The sequence below is a fragment of the Brachyhypopomus gauderio genome, chromosome 4 (assembly GCF_052324685.1).
Source record: "Brachyhypopomus gauderio isolate BG-103 chromosome 4, BGAUD_0.2, whole genome shotgun sequence".
Lineage (NCBI taxonomy): Eukaryota > Metazoa > Chordata > Actinopteri > Gymnotiformes > Hypopomidae > Brachyhypopomus > Brachyhypopomus gauderio.
The window spans coordinates 10,237,515-10,263,849 of NC_135214.1; the positions used below are offsets into that span (position 1 = coordinate 10,237,515).

General features: G+C 44.3%; 1 protein-coding gene across 2 annotated transcripts in view; it reads left to right on the top strand.

Annotated features, from left to right (window-relative positions):
• myo10l3 (myosin X, like 3) overlaps window positions 1-26,335 on the top strand; it is a 50,017-nt gene that overhangs the window by 3,665 nt on the left and 20,017 nt on the right. The window contains exons 1-18 of one of the 2 annotated variants that reach the window (XM_077002125.1): window positions 1,510-1,796; window positions 15,192-15,290; window positions 15,962-16,120; window positions 16,499-16,686; window positions 16,918-17,043; window positions 17,337-17,475; window positions 18,380-18,464; window positions 18,722-18,828; window positions 19,948-20,077; window positions 20,278-20,396; window positions 21,360-21,506; window positions 21,716-21,816; window positions 22,259-22,325; window positions 23,520-23,612; window positions 23,982-24,050; window positions 25,524-25,606; window positions 25,869-25,977; window positions 26,319-26,335. The exon at window positions 26,319-26,335 is cut by the window's right edge and continues 64 nt beyond it. In XM_077002125.1, coding sequence (XP_076858240.1) covers window positions 1,776-1,796; window positions 15,192-15,290; window positions 15,962-16,120; window positions 16,499-16,686; window positions 16,918-17,043; window positions 17,337-17,475; window positions 18,380-18,464; window positions 18,722-18,828; window positions 19,948-20,077; window positions 20,278-20,396; window positions 21,360-21,506; window positions 21,716-21,816; window positions 22,259-22,325; window positions 23,520-23,612; window positions 23,982-24,050; window positions 25,524-25,606; window positions 25,869-25,977; window positions 26,319-26,335 — 1,859 coding nt within the window. In that variant the 5' untranslated portion in view covers window positions 1,510-1,775. Of the gene's footprint in view, window positions 1-1,509; window positions 1,797-15,191; window positions 15,291-15,961; window positions 16,121-16,498; window positions 16,687-16,917; window positions 17,044-17,336; window positions 17,476-18,379; window positions 18,465-18,721; window positions 18,829-19,947; window positions 20,078-20,277; window positions 20,397-21,359; window positions 21,507-21,715; window positions 21,817-22,258; window positions 22,326-23,519; window positions 23,613-23,981; window positions 24,051-25,523; window positions 25,607-25,868; window positions 25,978-26,318 lie in introns of those variants that run through there. The other variant, XM_077002124.1, reaches the window with a different exon arrangement.

Sequence of the window (26,335 nt, forward strand, 5' to 3'; positions counted from 1 at the left end):
ATACAATACAGCTAACAGTTGATATATAATACAGCTAACAGGTTCATTTTAGTGCTTGAAAATAGTTCAAGATCTCTCACTGCTCATGTTAAATTACTTTGGAATATCCTGGGATTACCTGTACACCTATTAGTGCTGCTAACCACTGTAGACTGAGTTAGTCTTTATGTTGATATATACATGAGGACTTCTCCTTTGTGCCTGTGTAATCAGAATGAGAAGGCAAAATTGGAAAAAACAAAAACTTGAAAAAGGTTTTTTTTTTATTACAATTTACTATTATGCACAAAACTACAGACATAATATTTACTGACAAATCAGTTGTAATGAAGCTTAGTACAGCATAAAGTACATGTTCTATTCTGGGACAGAGATGAAAGGTTAAGTAATGACTTTTGTAAAAGCTTTTTTCCTAAACTGCAGCGAACGTTCATTTGCCAGTAGATCTGAGCTACACTGAGCATTCCGGCTTAGAGTAATATCTCCTATTGTGTGTGTGTGTGTGTGTGTGTGTGTGTGTGTGTGTGTGTGTGTGTGTGTGTGTGTGTGTGTGTGTGTGTGTGTGTGTGTGTGTGTGTGTGTGTGTGTGTGTGTGTGTGCTGAGCACTTAGATAATAAAACAGAGACAGAGGCTTGAGAAAGAACCTGAACTAACCCCAGTAGACCCTGTTTCCGGACTGTACATCCACAGAATTATCATCACATCTTAAAAGTGTGGTTTTTAATAGGATTTAGAGCTGAGATTACTAATATGATTTGGAATGTTATCCATCTAAAACTATTTGGTATATGTCAGACTGACCGGTTGGAGGAACTGGAATGATGACCCTCAAATCTGAAGTGCTGTCTGGCTCTGGTTTAGAGATTGGTCCTCTCAACTTGAAAGTGTTCATTCAGAGTTCAGAAGACAGTGTGTGTCGTGCTGAGTTCGGAGGGGTGTCTTGTCTCTCTGTGAGTGCCCACTGTCTCTTTCCGATGCCTGAGGGATTAGAGTAAGAAGCCCTTAATGGTGCTGCTTGGATTGTAATGAACCATTAGAATGGTGAGGAGGCTGCCCAGAGGCTCGAGTGCACAACATTAATGCTGCTCAGTTCAGTAAGGGCTTATATGAAGTCATTTTATCCTGTTTCTTTCCTATCTGTTCACTCAAGGCATGTTTAAGCACTCATCTGCTAACTGGCATAATATCCACTAATTGGTATAATATACACTAACTGGTATAGTGTTCATTCGGAGATCATTGATAAACACCGGACTTCCTCACACTAGAAGACACACATTGTAACTCAAGAATATCCCACAAATTAAAAAAGCAAACGATGTCTAACGAAAACATTTTATCAATGCCATGAGTGACATGTCTCGGTCCTGTGAACATCACCCCTCCTCGCCAATAATAAGGGCAAATGCAAGCTGGAACAGTCTTTGTTGCAGGGGTGTGTCCTGTGGGCCAGGTCTAAGCCCCGCCCCCCGGAGTCCCTTCCATCCGCGCAGGTTCCACACAAACACAAAGATACGCCGGGACGCGCCGTGCGGGCGAGCGGCGACGGAGCATCGTGTGAGCTTTCTTTCAACTACAGCGGACTACCGGGTGTTATCGCTCGCACCGCGTTGGACTGTCTAGGTATCCAAGAGCCCCTAAAAGAAAAGAAAAAGTTTGGTAGAATTAACGCTGTTACAGTCCAATGGGAACTTGTCGCCTTTGTTAAGAGCGTGAATGGGAAGCATCGCTACTGGCAGCAGGCTCCTCTTAACGGAAGCGTGTGTTGGGGATAATGGATACCTTCTTTGTTGAGGTAAGAAGTCACTTATTCGTGTTAAACTACCGGAGCCAATCCCTTCAGAGGGGTACGAGTGTCCTCTCGAAGGTCCAGATTTAGTCGTGTTTTTGTTGTTCATTCGGTGAAGAAATAAACAAGAAGTAAAAGAATTCCTGAGGCAATTAACTGTCCGTCCAGGCGACACACGGTTGTAACTAGAGAAAGAGGGACGTGTGGAGAGGGTGATGCTCTGAACCTCGTCAGGGTTCATCTACCACCGCTTGGAAGTGTGTGTGGAAAGATGTTTGAATTTTTTCCGTCACTCTAGAGTGAGTTTTCTTTCTGAATGACAGCATGGTAGTGTAATAAAGATATAGTGCATGATTTACACGAGTTTTAAATTATGTCTGTCCCCTCTCTGGAAATCTTAATTCGGTCTTTAAGATTCATTAGGCAAATGTCATTGTTTACTGAGGTGTGTCACAGACACTGCGCAAACTACACACACACACACACACACACACACACACACACACACACACACACACACACACACACACACACACACACACACACAGGGCCGGAGTGGGACACTTTTTCAGCCCGGGAGTTTTATGACCAAATCCGGCCCAAAATTATTTTTCCCTCCCAATCGGCCCAAACTAGAGATTAACATGAACCGGCCCATCGGGAATCCTCCCGAATCTCCCGATTAGCCACTCCGGCTTTGCACACACACACACACAGTATGGCAGGTTGAAAGGAAATTTCACACTACAGGATAATTAATAAATAAATAAACTACCATTGTGAATTACGATTTAACATAAAAATTTGATGTAATACACCGACACCTCCAGTGTGCAGGTAGAGATGTTTAGTGGGCTGTTGTTTTTCTGCATGTGAAGTTTCTGTGTCCCTCATTAGTTCAGTGTTCAGTGCTGAACGTCCAGGCACAGCTGACTACCTGAAATAGAGCCTCCTGCCTTCTGCTCTGCCCTCAGGGTGCAACACATTACTCATTCAGTGTATTGCACACATGCAATTATAAATAAAATGCATAGTACATACTACATGCTAATAGTCTACAAGCTAATAGTACATACTACAGGGCAATAGTGCATGCATTACACTGCAGTAGTACACACAAATGATCTTGGAGGGGTTTCAGCCCTCTCCTTAACTAACCTTAACCCTAACTAACCCTAACCTAACCACAAACCGTAATTCTATCCTAACCGTAACACTAACACTTCTCCAGAGCTCACACGAGGGGCACAGAGCCCTCTACATAGGGGTTTTGCCACCGAATAGTAGAATGACTCTGATTGGTTGTCAGCATCATGTGTGACACAAGAATGCATTAATTACAGAAGACAGTGTCGCTGATTGATTACCTATAATAAAATTATTTGAATGTATTTGAAACCTACCCAGGTCATTGGAGTATATAGTGTGTGGTAGAGCAATCCCTAAATCTCCCAGATCTTAAAGGGGCGTCTCTGACACAGATGACGTTTTAGAGTGTGTAGTCTGTTTCTTCTTGGAGACAAATGATACAACAGCAGGAAATCCTCAAAAGAATAAACATCAACAATAATAATAAAAATGTTCTACACAATAGACATCAAATGAAGTGGAATTAGATAAACTGCATTTTCTATGGAGGCTGATATAATTGTAGTATACAAGTGTACCGATATAGCAGTTGTCTCCCAGGAAGAGAGAAACCTCAGGAGACACACAAAGCAGAGAGGAGATTTGCAGAAAAACCTCAATGTTCCATGAGGGACTCTAGTGTGAGTAATGCTCTGCATGCTTGAGCTAATGAAGTAGAAGAAATATCAGCTCAGGATATGACCCATGCCTGCTTACATGGTGGGTCACAACCGCATACCTCAAACACTCACCTTTAACCCCACAGCAAAGGAACAGGAGTCTGGGAGCTGAGTGCGGCTCCTCACAAGGTTTCTGTTTCAGGGAGATTGTTCTTGTAGTTCTTGTCTCACACTGTCTCAGGAAAATCATCCTTGTTGCAGTTTTTGTCTGACACTGTCTCACAGAGATTGTCTTTGTTGTAGTTTCTGTCTCACACTGTCTTACAGTGATTGTCCTTGTAGTCTCTGTTTCACACTGTCTCACGGAGATTGTCCTTGTAGTCTCTGTCTCACACTTTCAGGGAAATTCTCCTCACTGTGGTGTCACTGTCCTCACTGTGGTGTCACTGTCCTCACTGTGGTGTCCCCGTTCTCACTGTGGTGTCCCCGTTCTCACTGTGGTGTCACTGTCCTCACTGTGGTGTCCCTGTCCTCATTGTGGTGTCCCCGTTCTCACTGTGGTGTCACTGTCCTCACTGTGGTGTCCCCGTTCTCACTGAGGTGTCACTGTCCTCCTTCTTTGGCAGAGGTTTCTTGGGACCAGTATGATGTCACTTAAGTACTGATGTTTGCTTCTACATCCTCAGTCACGTCAGTCAGTGGGTAAATGGGATTGGTATGGATGTGAGGTTTTTATATATAAAGCCACCTGCACACCACAAAAAGGGAAATATAATCTTTGTTTTGAACTTTTAAGTCTTGTAATTGTGTTTATTATCTGAAACTGGCCTGGACTGGACTGTGTGTGAATAGCTTAACCAGCACAGTCTGACACTAAAGCCTTCATCAGCAGAGCCTCCCAACTGTCTTCCCCTTCAACCAAACCCTCATCCTTCCTCCAGCAGCTCAGAGGCACTCCACACGTCACCCGACTGAGTCACGTGGTCTGTCTGCTCATGTGTCCACGTGGGGCCGGCCAGACAGGAATGCTGGGAGAACTGCAGACCTCCAGGGCTCTAGTTCCTGTTTCAAAAGATCACTGCATTCCAGCCCCCGTGCTCTTAGTCATATGTAATCAAACAGCGAGTGAGAAAATCACAGTTTCCTTCATCTCATCCTCATGCTGGACTGTCATCAGTTTCTGAAGATGTTCTAACAGAGATGTGTAACCATAAAGATGTGTAACCATATAGGTGCAAGTTATAAACACACATTCACATATTTGTATAAGCTACTTTTAACACAGTGAGACACAAGTGCCTTTCTTAATACTATATATATAAAAATGTAAAAAATAATGTAAAAATATGGCAAGATCCTGCATCATCCTGAGAGGTGTCACTTCATGAGAGGTGTAGCTTCATGAAAGGTGTGGCTTCATGAAAGGTGTGGCTTCAAGAGAGACATGGCTTCAAGAAAGGTGTGGCTTCACAAGATGCATGGCCTTCTTTGTCTGTATTTGTAGGTCTTTGTTGACTGCTGCCCCCAGCATAAGAATAAAGTGCAGTTTGGCTTTTGTTGTTTGTCTTTGCACCATCAGCTGCTTCCTGACGCCCTCACTTCCCTACACAGACTCTGGACGCAGGTGTCTTTGTTATATGAGCTATGTTATGGCATTCCAAACCTTTTTTTGGAGATGTAAAGTATTGTGGTTGGGGCTTATATGAGTAACATGGTGGCATTCAGATAGACACTGGACCGTGGTTCTGTTGAGTCTGCTGCCTGCTGGGGATTGCAGCTGATGTAGTTCAAAGGAGCATTTGTAACCCTAAACTTAGTTTTGTAATCCAAACCCTAGATTTTTATTTCTGGTTCTGGGTCAGTCAAGTGAAATTGTATCCACCGAAATTCCCCTTCAGTACTGATGTATTGATCATAGTTCTTTTGAGCTTGACAGGAACCAGAGGAACAGCTTTGATATGATATGATAGAATTATGCTTGATGCTTTTGTTACTACAGTGTTGTGGGCTTGTGGACAGTAAAAATGTTATAAAAATGTAAATATAGATAAAATATAAAATAGGTTGGGCTGTGTGGGGTGAGAGTGGAGTATTGGTTTGTGTAAGGTGTTGGCGTATGTGTGGTTTTGGGTGAGAGTAGGGTGTTTGGATGTGTGGGGTGAGAGTGGAGTGTTGGAGAGTTAGTGTGAGGTGTTGGGGGTGTTGGAGTGTTGGGCTCCAACCCATTGGTGTGATCCACAAACCTTTAACACACTCTGAGCAGCATGGCCTACTCTGAGATTTAATCTCTCATAATTATGAGATTATTGTGACCGATTGACAAAGTTTTGAATACAAAAGGACTGATCTTAAGCACTGCTGTGGCAGGACCTTTGACAGGTGTAAAAGATTAAAGGATTAAACCATAACTACTGACCCTGAGATCCCAGTACAGTTCAGCCGGCCAGGATGCTAGCTGTGTGTAACTCAGATACTTTCTTATGTGGTGACTGTAGATAACTTAACTAGAGTTTAATTTAATTTGAATTTACTTTAATGGACAGAGGCCTGACCAGGTAGCACTTGCTGTTATATTCATCACTCTGGCCACAACAAACAGTAAATCATAGTGACAGAGTGACCAAGTAATGTAGTGACAGAGTGACCGAGTAACGTAGTGACAGAGTGACCAAGTAATGTAGTGACAGAGTGGCCGAGTAACGTAGTGACAGAGTGGCCGAGTAACGTAGTGACAGAGTGGCCGAGTAACGTAGTGACAGAGTGACCGAGTAACGTAGTGACAGAGTGGCCGAGTAACGTAGTGACAGAGTGACCAAGTAACGTAGTGACAGAGTGGCCGAGTAACGTAGTGACAGAGTGACCGAGTAACGTAGTGACAGAGTGGCCGAGTAACGTAGTGACAGAGTGACCGAGTAACGTAGTGACAGAGTGACCAAGTAACACAGTGACAGACTGACAAACTGACAGAGTGACCGAGTAACATAGTGACAAACTGACAGAGTGACATAGCAGCAGAGTGACAGAGTGTCTTTTAGTGAGCACCCTTCCCATTCTTCCTGTGTCAGGCTGGCAGACTCACTCCTCTCAATACACACAGCACACACTGCTGCCAGGATCATGCCTTCGGCACACTGCTGTGGTCAGTGATGTGTAGGGTGCAATATACTGAATGTGTTATTCACATTGGGATTAGATTGCTATGTAATACGAATGCATTTTACTCAGAGATATGTCAACATTTATATTTCAACAAGATTATTTGTTAACAATAATTTTTACATTTCTAAATCTTCAAACAAGCACATCTGAAATGGCATACTTATGTCAGAGGAAAGTTTGGTTCTTAACACTGTGTATTTGAGGCTTTGGGTCTTAAAATGAAGTCAGTATGTAATTATGTTCCCATTGCAGAGGGTGAGTTCTGTTTCAGCTGTAGTTTTCTCCTCTGTGATTAAGTTGTGCGGGATGTGTGCTGGGGGAAAAGTCACAGACATTAAAGAACACATCTCCAGCACTTCACTTGGGCCTCTTATGTTCTAGAGTTGGCACTGTAACTGTGAGAGTCTGTGTGCAAACTTGTAAATGTCACCTAAACCCTATACACCCTAACCCTGACCCTATAAACCCTATACACACTAACCCTAACTATACATCATAACCCTGACCCTATAAACCCTATACACACTAACCCTATAAACCCTATACACACTAATCCTAACTATACATCATAACCCTGACCCTATAAACCCATACACACTAACCTTGACCCTATAAACCCTATACACACTAACCCTAACTATACACCATAACCCTGACCCTATAAACCCTATACACCCTAACGCTGACCCTATAAACCCTATACTCCATAACCCTGACCCTATAAACCCTATACACCCTAACACTGACACTATAAACCCTATACACACTAACCCTGACCCTATAAACCCTATACACCATAACCCTGACCCTATACATCCTAACCCTGACCCTATAAACCCTATACACACTAACCCTGACCCTATAAACCCTATACACCATAACCCTGACCCTATAAACCCTATATACCATAACCCTGACCCTATAAACCCTATACATCTTAACACTGACCCTATAAACCCTATATACCATATATACCTATATACCATATCCCTATACATCCTAACTGCCACACAGCGTCTGGTCTGGTCTCAGCTGATCAGCCGACTGGGTTCAGATGCATTGATCACCTGATACTCAAGCTTTGGCTGCCTGCTGGCTGCAGTGTCATGTTAATCTTTCATGCACATTAATTAGCAAATCATCTGAATATGAAATGAATATTAAACAGAAGCATTATGGCTGGCTGGGCTGCATGTGGCTCTGTCTCACACACTCCATCAGTGTCAGAAGCACTCAGAACTCCTCACACACACTCTCACTGTTAAACAGCATCACTGTTAGAAAAAGAGATGTGAGTGTAATGAGTCAGCTGAGCCCTGTTTTAGATGGCTGAGGTGTGTGTTGGGGGCTGTGGGTGTGTGGGGTGGTGTGGGTGGGGGGGCGGTGTCCACATGCTGATAGGTGTCCACATGCTGATGGGGTCTACGTGCTGATGGGGGTCCATGTGCTGATGGGGTCTACGTGCTGATGGGGGTTCATGTGCTGATGGGGTCCACGTGCTGATGGGGGTCCACGTGCTGATGGCAGGTGCTCACAGTGCCCTCCAGACCTCCAGCTGGCCCCAGTGGAGGGTTTACGCCTGGCTGCCTCGCACACCCAAGCATGACCTCCACTGGCTACACTGGGTGGAGGGGCTGGGTGTGATTAAGGGTGGAGGTCAACAGGTCGCGTGTTAGTAAGACAATGGAGGTGGTGCATATGTCTCTTTCACATTGCTATGAAACACATCTGGCTCCATTTGGGAACTCTCTTCAATCCCAATAGACATCTACAGAGGAGAGAAACAGTTACCAGCATCACACACACATCACACACACATCACAAACACATCACACATCACAAACACATCATAAATCACACACACATCACACATCATACACACATCACAAACACATCATAAATCACACACACATCACACATCACAAACACATCACACATCACAAACACATCACAAACATCATAAATCACACACACATCACACATCATACACACATCATAAATCACACACACATCACACATCACAAACACATCACACACACATCACAAACACATCACTCATCACAAACACATCATAAATCACACACACATCACACATCATACACACATCACAAACACATCACACATCACAAACACATCATAAATCACACACACATCACAAACACATCACACATCACAAACACATCCTAAATCACACATTACACATACATCACACCTTACACACGCATCACACATCACAAACACATCATAAATCACACATCACAAACACATCATAAATCACACATCACATACACATCACACATCATACAAAACACATCACACATCATAAACACATAAAAAATCATAAGTTTGAGAAACAGAGGCATCCATTCTCTCCAATAGATAATAGACCTACAATGATATAGACCTATAATCCTATAAGGATATAGAGCTATGATAGATATAGACCTATATAGATATATAGTTGTTCCATTTCTTTGTCTTCCTTGAGGTAATGCCCATAATCTAACCCTAACCCCAGCTAATCTAGCCATAACCTCATCTGATCTAACCCTTACTCCATCTGATCTAACCCTAACTTCATCTGATTTAACCCTAACTCCATCTGATCTCTCTGCCCAGGTCTGTGTGTGTCAGCTTCTTACAGTTTTTGACGACTGCTAGCGTGCATTTCCCAATACTTGTGATACATTGTCAAAACTCTAAACACAGCAACACATTGACCTCACACAAATAGCCAAATAGTTAATATCGTGTTCAAAAGCGCATTTTCTTAACTAAATAACAACTCTGCATTTCACAATGCAAACAACTTTGTTAAAACACAGCAAACCTGGTTCAGTATCCAATCATTCTTTCAAAACTAACATTTGATGGCAATACAGAAACAGTATTACATGTAATATTTTACTCTCTCCCAGCAAACAACAGACATTTTACAGTAACATCTGTTGTTTTCTTAGTCAGTTCATTTTTAATGTAATCCGCTTCATTTGGACCTTTTTTTCAAATGTGTGCATTTTTGGCAACATACTGTCTACACAATGAGTGATATTTACTGTTAGGTACTATATGGAATGTAGATTAGACAAAAAAGGAGTCAGTAACAGTTTTGCAGTAAAGGGTATATTTTACTGTATTAGGGACTATACTGTAAATTGTGGCCTAACCCAAAAAATAATTATCGTAATTGTAAACATAATTAGCCATAGTCCCATATGTGTAAAAATACACATATACAAAAAAAGCCACACAAGGGGGAAAAACAGAATACAAAACTGAACAGTCTTGTTAGGTCTAATCTAAACGGCCTTCAGCAGTTGGCCACATGTTTTCATTCACATCACATCTGATGTTGGCCCTTGCCATGGGCCTGGGGTAGAAAAGCTTGGTATGCCTTATTCACCCCTGGCAGTCTTCAGCTGAAATGTCTCTGCAGCCGGGATCCATTGCATGCAGGAGGGACATTTGGTCATGGGGCAGATGATCATACACCTTCCACCTCCAGACTGAAAAAAGTTCCTTAGTGGTGTTGAGGAAAGGTGAGATGGGCAGGAGGAAAAGGGACATCACTCTTGGATGGTCTATAAACCAATTTGTGATGACATGAGAATGACAGAATGCTACATTGTCCCATCACAAATGTCCTCGTGTTTCCTCCCACCTGTTCACGTTCTGCTTCTGGAACCAGTTGTTGGTAGAGTTCATTCAAAAACAAAAGAAGGAGGTCACTGTTATAGGGACCAATCTGGCATTTGTGAAGGACCAAACCAGCACTTGAGATTGCAGGACAAATTGTTATATTTGCTCCTCTCTGACCCGGTACATTACTGTACTTCATTTTATTTTATACTTTTTATAAATATATATATACATTTTATACTATACTTTATTTATCTATATGTGCAAAAAATGTGTACAACAGTAATAACTTTTCAGCTGCCTTTGTTTTTGCAGAACTTGGCATTTTATACGATATTTAAGGTTTTGAACCTTAGGTTTTCATTTTTGGCATGCTGTGTACAAGCAATTGTAAATAAGACAAAAACTATCCAGAATTTTGTTATTGGATAACCTTGTGTGTATAGAAAATTTAAGCATTATAAAAACATGTAAAATGACTGCATTTTGTGCCATAACAACATGAATTGAACTAATAGTATAGCCACTGAAAACTGATGTTGTGTTCACTGTGTTTGGAGTTTTGAAAATGTGACTACAGATTGGACAAACGCACGTTAGCAGTCGTCAAAAACTGTAAAACGTGTTCAGATCCTGTAAGTAACTGTTCTGTATTAGGGGTTGATTGCTGTGTCTCTGTGTACATCAGAGTGTGTATAGAACTCCAGTCGTTCTTTCCCCATCAGCGGTTCTGAATAGTTAATGTGGTGTGGGTTCACTGAGCCTGTCCCTGGGTTGGGTTTCGTAGTGGAAGCTATGACTATTGATCTCTTCATTTTACTGGCCGGTTGGACAAAGCGTTGTCTCAACACCCCATTGGCCGTATGAAAGCCGGTGCTGATGGACATTGAGACTCTTTGCTCTGTATGTGTGAGAGGCCCTGTACACTTCACTCTACAACAAAGCACAACAGCCAGGACGTGACCCAGCAATCAGCACCATACTGCTGTGCTCTGGTGCATTCCAACCCTTCCGTGTAAAAACATGGATGTGAGTGCCTGCGTGAGGTTGGTTCATAAATAGACACAGATCTCCTTAGACGCCAAGGTTGTTTTTTTGTTATTTTAAAGAATGACCTGAAAACAGGAAGTCGTGTGGGGGTCTGGCATGACGTGTTCATCTGTGTTTGTACTCTGTAAACCTGGACTGAGAGACTCGAGCAGCTGTACTGCCCCCTGCAGGCACTGCACTGTATGCTCGGCTCCTGTTGGTCTGGCGTGGTTCAGCCCTCTCTTTCCAACAGGGCGGCGCTCTTCGAAGCATTTTACAGTTTTTCTCAGTCGATTCGGTTCATTTCTCAGATCAGAATTGAAATTCTCAAAACTGTTCATCCAATCTCCACATCTCCTTGTCACTTGTGCACATCATAATTGCATTTTTCATTGTGTTTAACATTTTGCAAATGCTTTTGTACATTTTGCAAATGGACATGGATAATTGTCTGTTGTTTTTTACATTATCAGTTGCTTATGTCATGTTTATCAAAATGTGTTGTACGGATTGTCTGTTGAATTGTCTTACCCTCCAAAACATTTAGTCTTTAGGTCATCGCCTAGGTCATTATATGCAAAAGTGCTGAACATATCATAATCTCTAAGGCATCATTTTAGATTTTTTAATTTAGTTTATTTTTTTGTTACATTTTGGTAATGTATCCTAATTTGATTAAATTGTTTGCAGGTGAACATTCAGATACAGTAATAAAGGGAATTGGTGAAGGTTTAGATCAACCAATGCTTTCAACCATATGTCAGAGGTGCGTCTTATGAACCTTTACTGTAATTGGCAAACATTTATAGGAGCTAAACACTGCAGTATCACAAAGTCTCATAATGGAAAGACGAGGTTGTGTACAGGGTGAACAGCCAAGAAGAGGCGTAAGACTGTGTGGTGTAGAGGGGTAAGGCTGTGGTGTAGAGGGGTAAGACTGTGTGGTGTAGAGGGGTAAGATTGTGTGGTGTAGAGGGACAAGACTATGGTGTAGAGGGGTAAGACTGTGGTGTAGAGGGGTAAGGCTGTGGTGTAGAGGGGTAAGACTGTGTGGTGTAGAGGGGTAAGACTGTGGTGTAGACGGATAAGACTATGGTGTAGAGGGGTAAGACTGTGTGGTGTAGAGGGGTATGGCTGTGGTGTAGAGGGGTAAGACTGTGTGGTGTAGAGGGGTAAGGCTGTGTGGTGTAGAGGGATAAGGCTGTGTAGTGTAGAGGGATAAGACTGTGGTGTAGAGGGGTAAGACTGTGTGGTGTAGAGGGGTAAGGCTGTGTGGTGTAGAGGGATAAGACTGTGGTGTAGAGGGGTAAGACTGTGTGGTGTAGAGGGGTAAGGCTGTGTGGTGTAGAGGGGTAAGGCTGTGTGGTGTAGAGGGATAAGACTGTGGTGTAGAGGGGTAAGACTGTGTGGTGTAGAGGGGTAAGACTGTGGTGTAGAGGGGTAAGACTATGTAGTGTAAACAAAAACAGAAATAAGGGCAACAATTGTGTTGTGTAAGTCACTTGTAAGTCATGGTCTCACAATGACAATGGCTGAATCTGGTCATTGGGTGCAGCCGAATATTGGAAGAACAACTGTGTTTCAATCGTTCAAACATTTCATAGAGAAAACATGTATGTAATTCAGAAATGTGCTCTCCTCTGTAATGCTGCACATTGACATAAATTCTGGCATGTTACTGTATTTACTGTAATTTTTTGTTTTGCATTTTTGCATTCTTATACCATATAGTGTTTCTCAACCTTTTTTCAGTTGTGGCACCCTTTATATGCATGCAAAATTTTAAGGCACCCCAGTTTACAATGCGTTAAAAACACAGGCTTTGGGGGGTGGGGGGGTGGAGACGTAAGTTGTTGACGGCGGTGGGGGGGTGGAGACGTAAGTTGTTGACGGGGGTGGGGGGGGGGGGTGTGAACGTAAAATGGACACAAATTAAGTATTATATCGCAGTCTATCGATCGCGGGTGGTTGGCGCCAAAGCGAACTAGTAACTCATTGAATCATAGATATGGATCAGATAAATAAACAAGATTTTTTTTTCGGATGTGAGATATCGGAAGTGTGCCGTGAGAGCGTGTGAAAACGGTCAAATGCGTGTGTCTCATGCTCAATGCGTGAGCGTTGGCAACCCTGAAAACATACTCTCTGCAACCATCTCCCGGCCAACATAACACAAAAAAGTGATTATTAAGACAGAGAGCAGATAAATGTGACTTACAGTCAGTGGGAAACCTGCGTAATCACGTGCTGACCTTGGTCATATGCAGGTCATATGCACGCTTTGAGCGTGAGACTCACGCATATTTAGCGATTTCACACTCTCTCACGCCACACATGGAATTTCTCACGCTTGAATATTATTATTATTAATTAATTTTTTTAATAATCTAATCGCCGCACACCGCAGCATATTCAGCCAATCTATCGGTTGTATATTATAACAGGTTGAACCAATCAGAATATAGATCGCGCTGGTTCTTGGTAGACTTTAGCCAGCCCGCTCCCCAACCACACACACACACACACACACACACACACACACACACACACACACAGCCGCTACACTAACCATCGCGACAGATTCAGTCCCCCCCGCCTGAAAAAAAGCTCACGCCCACCAAACTTGAGAGATCTGGTCATATGAAATACATTTTAATGATTTTTAAAGCGTATAATAACTTCAATTTTTAAAACTATAGTTTTTTATTTCACATCAGAATATTTTGACGGCACCCCCGATGAAGACAGACGGCACCCCGGTTGAGAAACGCTGCCATATAGGATATCAAGTGTAGCTCAGAGGAGGCTGTATGTCTTCAGGTTGTTTTGAATGTATATAGTAAGTTTCTAATTTTGTAGTTTTCCAGTCAGTTGTCTGTCTTTTCTGAATTTCAATCAGATTTGTTTTTGTCAACAAATTGCAGTGCGAACAATATTGCTGTACAAATTTGATTCCAGTCCAATTTCTTTCTATCAGTCTCCCACATACAGTGATGTGTAACTTTGTGTTCTGTGTAAGTTTGTATTTTGTGTGTAACATGTATTGTTTCACTTGATATACCACAGAATGTGCAGCATTCTTGAAATCAAAAGCTTAGCTATTTTCCATCAGAACATACTTACAGTCTGCATTGACTGTGACTTAAAATTGCACTGACAACATTTTTTGACTGCCTTGTTCATAGGCAATGGCACACAGACTAGATACTCTGATGGCACTGACAAATTGACTGGCCTAAATATTTGCTTTTGGGGTAAAAACAAAGAATTTTGAGTGAAGTATGTGATTTTGCAGGTATTTCATTGAATTTTGCTGTTTTGAGAAATGCACTAGGTGTGATGCCAATGTAAATCATGATGTGAGAAATGAACCGAATCGACTGAGAAAAACTGTAACTAGTGTCGAATGTGGGCTGCACATCTGTGTCTAAGAGGTGAACAGGATTTGGGTCAGAACCATCATGCTAATCAGAATTGATGTTCAAATACACTTGCTTGCAATCTTTGAAACCTCCTACACAATGACTGGATTCCAAGAGCAGCACTGGATGTTTCTGATTGGCTGTGATGTGGCAGCTCTGGTCTGTGTTCCACTAAGTACCCAAACCCTGTTTGATAGGGCAGGTATGTCTCGCTGACTCTCAGTGATATGAGGAAGATTTAAGCCCCTGTGTTCTCTGTAGCTGAAAATTCTGTATCCTGATTATCTATCTATCTTTGTGTGTGTGTGTGTGTGTGTGTGTGTGTGTGTGTGTGTGTGTGTGTGTGTGTGTGTGTGTGTGTGTGTGTGTGTGTGTGTGTGTGTGTGTGTGTGTGTGTTTTACAGGGTGATCGTGTATGGGTACGGGAGAGAGATCAGCTCTGGCCCTGCACAGTTACCTGCTGTGATCATCACTCTCTTTTTCTCACCACAGACTATGGAGAGGTAAGTGAGTCTGCTCTGAACATACTCATCTTTCTCTTTGTTTCTTAATCCTATGGAATGTTTTTCACTGGATTGCCGCCATTGTTTAGCATACATGTCATTCAGCCGCTTTATAGTACTGTTACAGTTACAGCAACCTCTGTCCGAAATACAGCACATACAGTGTGAGTAACGAGGGGCAGAAACACAGGAACAGCTAGGAGAGAGAGTGCCGTGTCACTTCCTCTTAGCAGCACAGCTCTCTGTGTCTGCAGGACATCCTGCTCATGGTACCCGGCATCTGGGAGACAAAGAGGGAGAGAGGGACAAACATTGCATTAGAGCATGATACAGACAGGCTGAGTGACAGAGAGACAGGCTGAGAGACAGAAAGACAGACTGAGAGACAGAGAGACAGGCTGAGAGACAGAAAGACAGGCTGAGAGACAAAAAAGACAGGCTGAGAGACAGAGAGACAGGCTGAGAGACAGAGAGACAGGCTGAGAGACAGACAGGCTGAGAAAGCCAGAGCCAGATTGGTATGACCTCATATGCCCTATATCTGCCTTTTCTTAGTTTTAGCATCTTCTCAGTCTTGTGAATGTTTTCTTATAAGCAAACAAGAAACCATTTAAACCCCCCACACACCTCCACCCCCACCCCCACACACCCACACACCTCCACCCCTACAGGTGATGAGTATAGACCATGGTGAGCTGGACAGACGGAAGGTGTCCCTCATGCACCCCAGCAGTTGCAGTGGAGTGGAGGACATGGCAACCCTGGTAGAGCTGCACGAGGCCGCCATCATGCACAACCTCTTCCTACGACATCAGCATGACCTCATCTATGTATGTCATCAAACACACACATCATACACACACACCATTTAAAATCTAAATTTAAAATCTAAAAATGGTCAGTGTAAATGGTTTTAATTTAAAATTTAAGGTTAAACTACATCAATCTGGAAATTCTACCCTCAGACTCAAAGCAGAGAAACAGTACCGTTGTCCATAAGTAATATGATCTCATCTGTAGTGTGTGCAGTTTAAAATAAAATTCTTTGCCCACCAATTACATGAGAAGAATCAATTCATATCCATGCTGAAACCAGGGCATGAAAACAAAGAAGATGCTGAAGTTCAGTGCTGTTGATGAACAGAGATAAATGACCTCTGACCTGTAGGCTCACATTACACCTCTGTCTGTGTGCCCTCTCCTCTCAGACCAACATTGGCTCCATCCTGGCTGCTGTGAACCCCTATAAGCACATCTCCGGCTTGTACGATGCAGATTCAGTGAAGCTCTACAGCCAACACCACCTGGGAGACTTGCCCCCCCACATCTACGCCTTGGCCAACGAGTGCTACCGCTGTCTGTGGAAGAGGAGTGACAGTCAGTGTGTGCTCATCAGGTAGGAGCACCGTGTCTCTCCCCCTTCCGCCTGGTTTCTCCACCTTATCTCCACCCTACTGACATGTCCAGCATGAGCCAGAGGCTCTGACTTTAGTTACAAGCAAACAGCATGTGTGTATGTATGTATGTGTGTATATATATATATATATATATATATATATATATATATATATATATATATATATATATATATATGTATGTGTGTGTGTGTGTGTGTGTGTGTTTGTAGTGGGGAGAGTGGTGCTGGGAAGACTGAGAGCACTAAGCTGCTGCTGAAGTTCCTGTCTGTAGTGAGTCAGAGTTCAGGAACCCTGTCACAGCACACAAGAGTGGAGCAGGCCATCATACAGAGCAGGTAAGACACACACACACACACACACACGCACACATATATACACAGACACACACACATATGTATATACATATACACACACACATATATACACAAATGCACACACACACACACACACATATACACATACACAAACACACATATACACAAACTCACACAAAAACACATACACACACACACATACATTTATTTATACTGTATGCATATTTAAATTGTACACATATGTATACTGTATGCATATTTTTATTGTATGCATATTTATCCTGTACGCATATGTATCACATGGCCACTCTCAGCCCCATCATGGAGGCGTTTGGAAACGCCAGGACTGTGTACAACAGCAACTCCAGCCGCTTTGGGAAGTTCATTCAGCTGCACTTCACCCACAGTGGCAGCATCCAGGGAGGCTGCATTACCGACTATCTACTCGAAAAGGTAGAATATCTACTCAAAAGGGTAGCATATCTACTCGAAAAGGTAGAACATCTACTCGAAAAGGTAGAATATCTACTCGAAAAGGTAAAACATCTACTCGAAAAGGTAGAATATCTATTTGGGAAGTTCATTCAACTGCACTTCACCCAGAAAGGCAGCATCCAGGGAGGCTGCATCACTGACTATCTACTCGAAAAAAGTACATCTACATGAAAATGTGTAATATGTACTCAAAAGGGTAGAATATCTACTCGAAAAGGTAGAACATCTACTCGAAAAGGTAGAATATCTACTCAAAAAGGTAAAACATCTACTCGAAAAGGTAGAATATCTATTTGGGAAGTTCATTCAACTGCACTTCACCCAGAAAGGCAGCATCCAGGGAGGCTGCATCACTGACTATCTACAAAAGTGTAGAATATCTACTCAAAAAGGTATATCAACACTAAAAGGTAGATTATTACTCAAAAAGGTAGAATATCTACTCGAAACGGTAAAACATCTACTCGAAAAAGTAGAACATCTATTCGAAAAGGTAGAAAATCGACTCAAAACGGTAGAACATCTACTCATAAGGGTAGAATATCTACTCGAAAGGATAGAATATCTATTCGAAAAGGTAGAAAATCAACTCAAAAAGGTAGAACATCTACTAGAAAGTGTAGAATATCTCGAAAGTGTAGAATATCTACTCAAAAGGGTAGAATATCATATCTACTTGAAAGGCAGAATATCTACTTGAAAGGGTAGAACATCTACTCGAAAAAATAGAATATCTACTGGAATAGTCTTATATTTTTCTTGTTTATGCACTGGGATCAGTCCACCCTCACTAGAATCAGTCTCTACTCTTGCATGTACATTTACCTGAGAGGAATTTCTGAGGTTTGATTTGGTGTTCCAGAACCGGGTTGTCCGGCAGAACCCAGGGGAGCGGAACTATCACATTTTCTATTCTCTGCTCTCTGGTGCAGACCAAGAACAAAGAGGTTAGTGTCAGTTACTACTCACCTCGTCTCTTTAAGCTTTATTAAGCAATGCAGGCTGGTAAAGGTTTTTCTTGGGATGTGCTATAAATATTAACCTCCATGTCAAATTACTAAAAATGCAATAAACCAGCATAATCAGTTCTCATTCTTGTCATGTACATCTGCCACAACTGTTAGTGTTGCCTCTAGAGGCAGCTAATAAGGTGCACACTCTTACACGTGTGTGTGTGTGTGTGTGTGTGTGTGTGTGTGTGTAGAGCTCTACCTGTTGCTGGACTCTCCTGAAGCCTATCACTACCTGAGACAGTCAGGCTGTGTGCTGGATGGAAGTCTGGATGATGAACAGCTCTTCCACAGTGTGATGGTGAGAGAGCTCTGCTCTGACTCAGCGCTCTGTGACTGTATATATGTGTGTGTGTGTGTGTGTGTGTGTGTGTGTGTGTGTGTGTGTGTGTGTGTGTGTGTGTGTGTGTGTGTGTGTGTAGTGGGGAGAGTGGTGCTGGGAAGACTGAGAGCACTAAGCTGCTGCTGACGTTCCTGTCTGTAGTAAGTCAGAGTTCAGGAACCCTGTCACAGCACACAAGAATGACTCTGACTCCCCACTCGGACTCTCCACTCTGACTCCCCACTCTGACTCCCCACTCGGACTCCCCACTCGGACTCTCCACTCTGACTCTCCACTCTGACTCTGACTCTTTGACAATCTCCTGTCAACCTATTTTTTAGATTCATATTCATAATGGTAGATTTCAACCTATTAACCACGTAGGGTAGTTTCTACTTAGCAAGATGTGGTAATAGTTAATCTGGATAATGACATGGGTGTTTGTTGGTTAACGTGCTGATATGCAGATGTATTCAAATCTGGACCTGAAATCAAGTGCAGCTGATGTTTTAATCATTTAATAATTTTGTATAACACATTTTGTCATCATTTTAACTTCCCACCTCCGTTGCTAAAAATACAGGTGGTCGCACTGTAGCAATTGGTGTATGAGAACACAAAAAGATGGATGACATTGTGGCGCCCTCTAGAGGTTACATGTTTTAACACCCCTTCTTAATAGGAATGTTAAACGTAAAACCACTAGAGGGCATCACAAACATTATACATATCCTGTTCTCTTCTCTTCTCATTTAATTGAAGTTAGAACTAAACAAGGAGGGATGGAAACAAGATATAAGGATGTTTTGGCATCTCCCCTGGTCTCTCCTGGTTTGAGGGAGAAAAACCATGCAGTGTGTGTGTGATATGTGTGTATAAAGGTATGTGTATGTGTGCAGTGTATTGTGGAGAGATTTGTGGAGGATTGTGTGGAGGGCTGTGTTGTATGTTGTGGTTAGATGTGTGGAGGAGTATGTGGTTGTGTGGAGAATTGTGTAGTATGTTGTGTTAGATGTGTGGAGGACTTTGTGATGAGGTGTGTGTGTGTTGTGGTGAGGTGTGTGTGTGTAATGGTGTTTCTTTGTTTGGTGATAACAGGAGGCCATGAAGGTCATGGAGTTTACGGGAGAGGAGATCCGAGATGTGTTCAAACTGCTGTCTGGGGTCTTGCACATCGGCAACATTGAATTCATGACAGCAGGGGGTGCTCAAATCACCACTGATGGAGGTGAGAGATGGCATTGATTCAGTGCAGTTGTGTGTTAGTACTATAAGGTGTATGTCGGTGGTAACAGGAGTCGGTAGTGTCAGCTGTGTGTCAGTAGTGTCAGCTGTGTGTCAGTAGTGCCAGAAGTGTGTCTGTAGTGCCAGCTGTGTGTCAGTAGTGTCAGCTGTGTGTCTAAGCACCTTCTGTGTATGCTGCTGCAGTGATCAATAATGTGAGCGAACTGTTGGGATTGGATGGGTTCCAGCTGTCTGAGGTTTTGACCCAACGCTCGATTATCTTGCGTGGAGAAGAGATCTGCTCCCCTCTTACTGTGGAACAGGTACAGACTCACAAGCACACATGCACCTTGAGTTCTACATAGTGTTTAGACAAGGATTAGACAGGTGATAGTGGAGACGGGAATAATGTGGTATTCTTCTTGGTATTGCTCACATTCCCGGGACAGGCTCCAACATGCCCTGTGATAGTCTGTGCCCTTTGAATGCCTGGTATTCTCTGGCTGTAAACCCCCCAAACACACACACACACACATACAGCACACACACACACACACAGCCCTGCCTTTTCTGACACTGCCTCTCTGAAACAAACACTTTGCGTGACTTGATACCATTTCCTGTTTTTGTCCCAGACTCCTGCTGTAATAAATCAGTGATAAAAACAGCACAGTAGTGTGTAGAGGCTGGGTTAGTGGGGCTGATTTTTCTTTAAATATCTCTACAGGTAGAAACATAGAAAAGGTAACATATTGATGAATATAGAGACCTTAAACCCTGCTCAAAATCCAGAACCATACAGCTAAGACAAGAGTAATCTACCTATTTATTAACAGACAGATCACTAACCCTAACCCCTAATCCCTATCCCTAAACCCTAATCCCAACCCTAATCACTAACCCACACGTGATGAGATTATTTCACGCCCAATGTGCTGAAATTACGCTGCACCCAATGTGCAGAGGAAAGGTCCATTAGGGTTAAAGGTGTTTCAGGTCTTACTCTTCAGTGAAGTATGCGTTTGGGTTAAGGTTAAACTGTGGCTATTTAACAAAACTGTGCCATCTTTTTCTGAGATCACCCAGTCAAATCAACACCATAGCCATCCTGCCTACAACCAGCATCCTGTCTACCTGTCAGTAAATGATGATAGCCAACCACTTGTGACAGTTGCGTCATGTATATACAACCAGACAATACATGATGTTGAAATATAGATAATGGTGTTTTGATATTATTTGTTGTTATTAGAGGAGATTCCTGTAGCCCTGTCTGTTGTTTACAGGCCGTTGACTCACGAGACTCAGTCGCAATGGCGCTGTATGCACAGTGCTTTTCATGGATCATCACCCGAATTAATCAGAAGATCAAAGGAAAAGATGATTTCAAATCCATCAGCATCCTGGACATATTTGGTTTTGAGAACTTTGAGGTCGGTGTATCTGTGATCAGTGTGTCTGTGATCAGTGTGTGTCTGAGGTCAGTGTGTGTCTGAAGTCAGTGTGTGTCTGAGGTCAGTGTGTGATCAGTATGTATCTGGCATCAGTGTGTCTGGGTTCGGTGTGTATGAGTTATGAGTGTTTGGGTTTTCATGGGAATAGTTCAGTCCTGCTTTCTAAAGCTTCATTTTTTTCTGATCAGGTGAACCGGTTTGAGCAGTTCAACATTAACTATGCCAACGAGAAGCTGCAGGAGTATTTCAATAAACACATCTTCTCCCTGGAGCAGCTGGAGTACAACAGGTTGGTTCTGTACCCACAATGTCTGTCCACACAGTGGCTTCATCCTGGCCGTCAGCAGCACGCAACACACTGACAGTAAAGAGATGCAGAATGTAGGACAGACATCAGTGAGTATGTCTGTGTGTGTGTGTGTCTGCGTGTGTGAGTACATGTGTGTATCAGTATGTGTGTGTGTGTGTGTGTGTGTGTGTGTGTGTGTGCGTGTATTGGGATATGAGTGCAGGCAGTGCCAAGTGTATCTGGTCCTGGGTTTGTAGAGCTGCGTAAGACAGCACAGCCCAGTTGTGTGTCATCACATGAGCCACACAGTACCTCCATTGTACAGTGTTGTGTGTGTGTGTGTGTGTGTGTGTGTGTGTGTGTGTGTGTGTGTGTGTGTGTGTGTGTGTGTGTGTGTGTGTGTGTGTGTGTGTGTGTGTGTGTGTGTGTGTGTGTTCTGCAGGGAGGGAATACACTGGGAAGCTATAGATTGGATGGACAATGCTGAGTGTCTGGACCTTATTGAAAAGGTATTCATCTCTGCCCCACGACCCTGCAAACACCTCCTTCTCAAGGGTAGAGAGGAGCTCCAACACCCTCCCCCCACACCTCACCTCACACCCTCTCCCACACCTCACCTCACACCCTCCCCACACACCTCCCCACACACCTCACCTCACACCCTCCCCCACACCTCACCTCACACCCTCTCCCACACCTCACCTCACACCCTCCCCACACACCTCCCCACACACCTCACCTCACACCCTCCCCCACACCTCACCTCACACCCTCCCCCACACCTCACCTCACACCCTCCCCCCACACCTCACCTCACACCCTCCCCCCACACCTCACCTCACACCCTCCCCACACACCTCACCTCACACCCTCCCCCCACACCTCCCCTCATACCCTCCCCCCACACCTCACCTCACACCCTCCCCACACACCTCCCCTCACACCCTCCCCCACACACCTCACCTCACACCCTCCCCCACACCTCACCTCACACCCTCCCCACACACCTCCCCTCACATCCTCCCCACACACCTCACCTCACATCCTCCCCACACACCTCACCTCACACCCTCCCACACACCTCACCTCACACCCTCCCCCACACCTCACCTCACACCCTCCTCACACACCTCACCTCACACCTCACCTCACACCCTCCCCCCACACCTCCCCTCACACCCTCCCCCCACACCTCACCTCACACCCTCCCCACACACCTCACCTCACACCCTCCCCCCACACCTCACACCTCCCCTCACACCCTCCCCCACACCTCACCTCACACCCTCCCCACACACCTCACCTCACACCCTCCCCACACACCTCCCCTCACACCCTCCCCCACACCTCACCTCACACCCTCCCCACACACCTCCCCTCACACCCTCCCCACACACCTCCCCTCACACCCTCCCCCCACACCTCCCCTCACACCCTCCCCCACACCTCACCTCACACCCTCCCCACACACCTCCCACACACCTCCCCTCACACCCTCCCCTCACTATTAGTGTTATTAATGTTATATTAATATTAATTATTAGTGTTTAGTGATGTGTTTCTAATGGTTATTATTAGTTATTAGTAGAATAGGGAGTGGCGTGTGTGAGATACACTCAGTGTAGGGTGAGTTGTAGTGGATAGTGCACTCTATAGTAAATGCCTGGGTTACCATTCATAGTAACTGCTGTGTTTTTCTGCAGAAACTGGGGCTGTTGGCTCTGATCAATGAAGAGAGTCGATTCCCCAAAGGCACTGACTACACATTACTGGAGAAACTACACAGTCGACATGCAGTATGTCCTACTGAACACACACACAATATAGATACGCTACACATGTACATGTGTATTACACAAAAGCCACATGAACCTATACAAAACAAATTAATTATCATGCACATATACAGTCATACCACAGTCATACACTCAGTCACACAGACATAACAAGCCAGATAACACAGTCATAATATCACCTGTAGTCTTAACATAGCTACAGTCACACACAGTCATAACGCAGTCATAACAGTCATACACTCAGTCACAATACACACAAGCACACATAAAGCCATACACTCATAATACACACACGCTAAAACACCTACACATCATATGTTTAACTGTTTGCAGTATGAACAAGTTGTTATATTTGTTCCTCTTCCACAGACAAACCCCTACTATGTCAAACCCAGGATAGCTGACCATCAGTTTGGCATCAAACATTATGCTGGGGAGGTAATTACACACACACACACACACACACACACACACACACACACACACACACACACACACACACACACACACACACACACACACACATACACACACACACACACATACACACACTCACACACATACACACAAACATACACACACACACACACACACACACACACACACACAAACTCACACACTCATACAGACACATACACACACACATACACACTCTCTCACACGCACACACAAACTCACACACACAGAGACACACACACACACACACACACACACACACACACACACACACACATTTCTCAGTGCACACACTCAAAACTCAGTACACTCACACACACACACACCCACACCTCTCAGTACACACACACAACACCCTCAGTACACCCTCAGATGACTGCATTACAGCACATTCTCCATTTTGATCTCTGCCACAGTGCCTCCTCCCCTCTCTCCTCTCCTCCCCTCCCCTCTCTCCTCTCTCTCCTCCCCTCCCCTTTCTCCTTTCTCTCCTCTCCTACCCTCCCCTCTCTCCTCTCTCTCCTCCCCTCTCTCCTCTCCTACCCTCCCCTCTCTCCTCTCTCCTCCCCTCCCCTTTCTCCTTTCTCTCCACTCCTACCCTCCCCTCTCTCCTTTCTCTCCTCCCCTCCCCTTTCTCCTTTCTCTCCTCTCCTCCCCTCTCTCCTCTCCTCTTCTCCCCTCTCTCCTTTCTCTCCTCCCCTCCCCTTTCTCCTTTCTCTCCTCTCCTCCCCTCTCTCCTCTCCTACCCTCCCCTCTCTCCTTTCTCTCCTCCCCTCCCCTTTCTCCTTTCTCTCCTCTCCTCCCCTTTCTTCTTTCTCTCCTCTCCTCCCCTCTCTCCTATCCTCCCCTCCCCTCTCTCCTTTCTCTCCTCCCCTCCCCTTTCTCCTTTCTTTCCTCTCCTCCCCTCTCTCCTATCCTCCCCTCCCCTCTCTCCTTTCTCTCCTCCCCTCCCCTTTCTTCTTTCTCTCCTCTCCTCCCATCTCTCCTCTCCTCCCCTCCCCACTCCCCTCCCCTCTCTCCTCTCCTCTCCTCCCCTCTCTCCTCTCCTCCCCTCTCTCCTCTCCTCCCCTCCCCTCTCTCCTGTCTCTCCTCCTCACTCTCCTTTCCTATCCTCCCCTCTCTCCTATCCTCCCCTCCCCTCTCTCCTTTCTCTCCTCCCCTCCCCTTTCTCCTTTCTCTCCTCTCCTCCCCTCTCTCCTCTCCTCTTCTCCCCTCTCTCCTTTCTCTCCTCCCCTCCCCTTTCTCCTTTCTCTCCTCTTCTCCCCTCTCTCCTTTCTCTCCTCCCCTCCCCTTTCTCCTTTCTCTCCTCTCCTCCCCTCTCTCCTCTCCTCTCCTCTCCTCTCTCCTCTCCTCCCCTCCCCTCTCCCCACTCAACCACTCAAACTCATACACACATGCTTACACACACCCACTCACACTCACAGATGCTTAAACACACATCTGTGTGTGTTTAAGGTATTATATGATGTGTGGGGAGTTTTGGAGAAGAACAGAGACACCTTCCGAGATGACATCCTCAACATGCTGCGGGACAGCAGGTGAGTTCCACACACTCCACACACACTACACACACACACTATACACACACTACACACACACTTCACACACTCCAGACTCTCCACTTGTTGATCTGCTTCAGGTTCCACAGCTACAGTCACAGCTACAGTCACAGCTACAGTCACAGCCCTCCAGCAGCACTGCACACACCTTCACATCCACACTTCCTGTACTTGTGGTGACTGTAGTCTTGTGTTTTGGGTAAATGACGTGGAGTTTGGCTCTGTCGTGTGTGTGCTCCAGGCTGGACTTCATCTATGACCTGTTTGAGCGCGTGGGCAGCAGATGTGGGGAGGACATTGTGAAGATGGGAACAGCACGACGCAAACCCACCCTCAGCTCCCAGTTCAGGGTGTGTGTCCTGCACCCTGCTACACTCTTCTAGTGTCACACTGTCACACTACTAGAGTCACATCAATGAATATTAATGAGTGTGTTTGTGAGAGTGTACGTGAGTCTGTGTGTGTGCGCTAACTAAACTAAGCATAGGTCTCACATGCTTACTCAGCTCAGACCATCTTGGTTCCTTTTTGAAATGTAATGTCCTGTTTGCACTGAAGCTGTGAGAAACCACTTGGGACAAAATGGGATGAGTGTGGGAGGTATGAGTGAGTCATTCCCAGTATTCCAGTATATGAAAATGAGCTGTGTGTGTGTGTGTGTGTGTGTGTGTGTGTGTGTGTGTGTTTTCAGGACTCCCTTCATGCTCT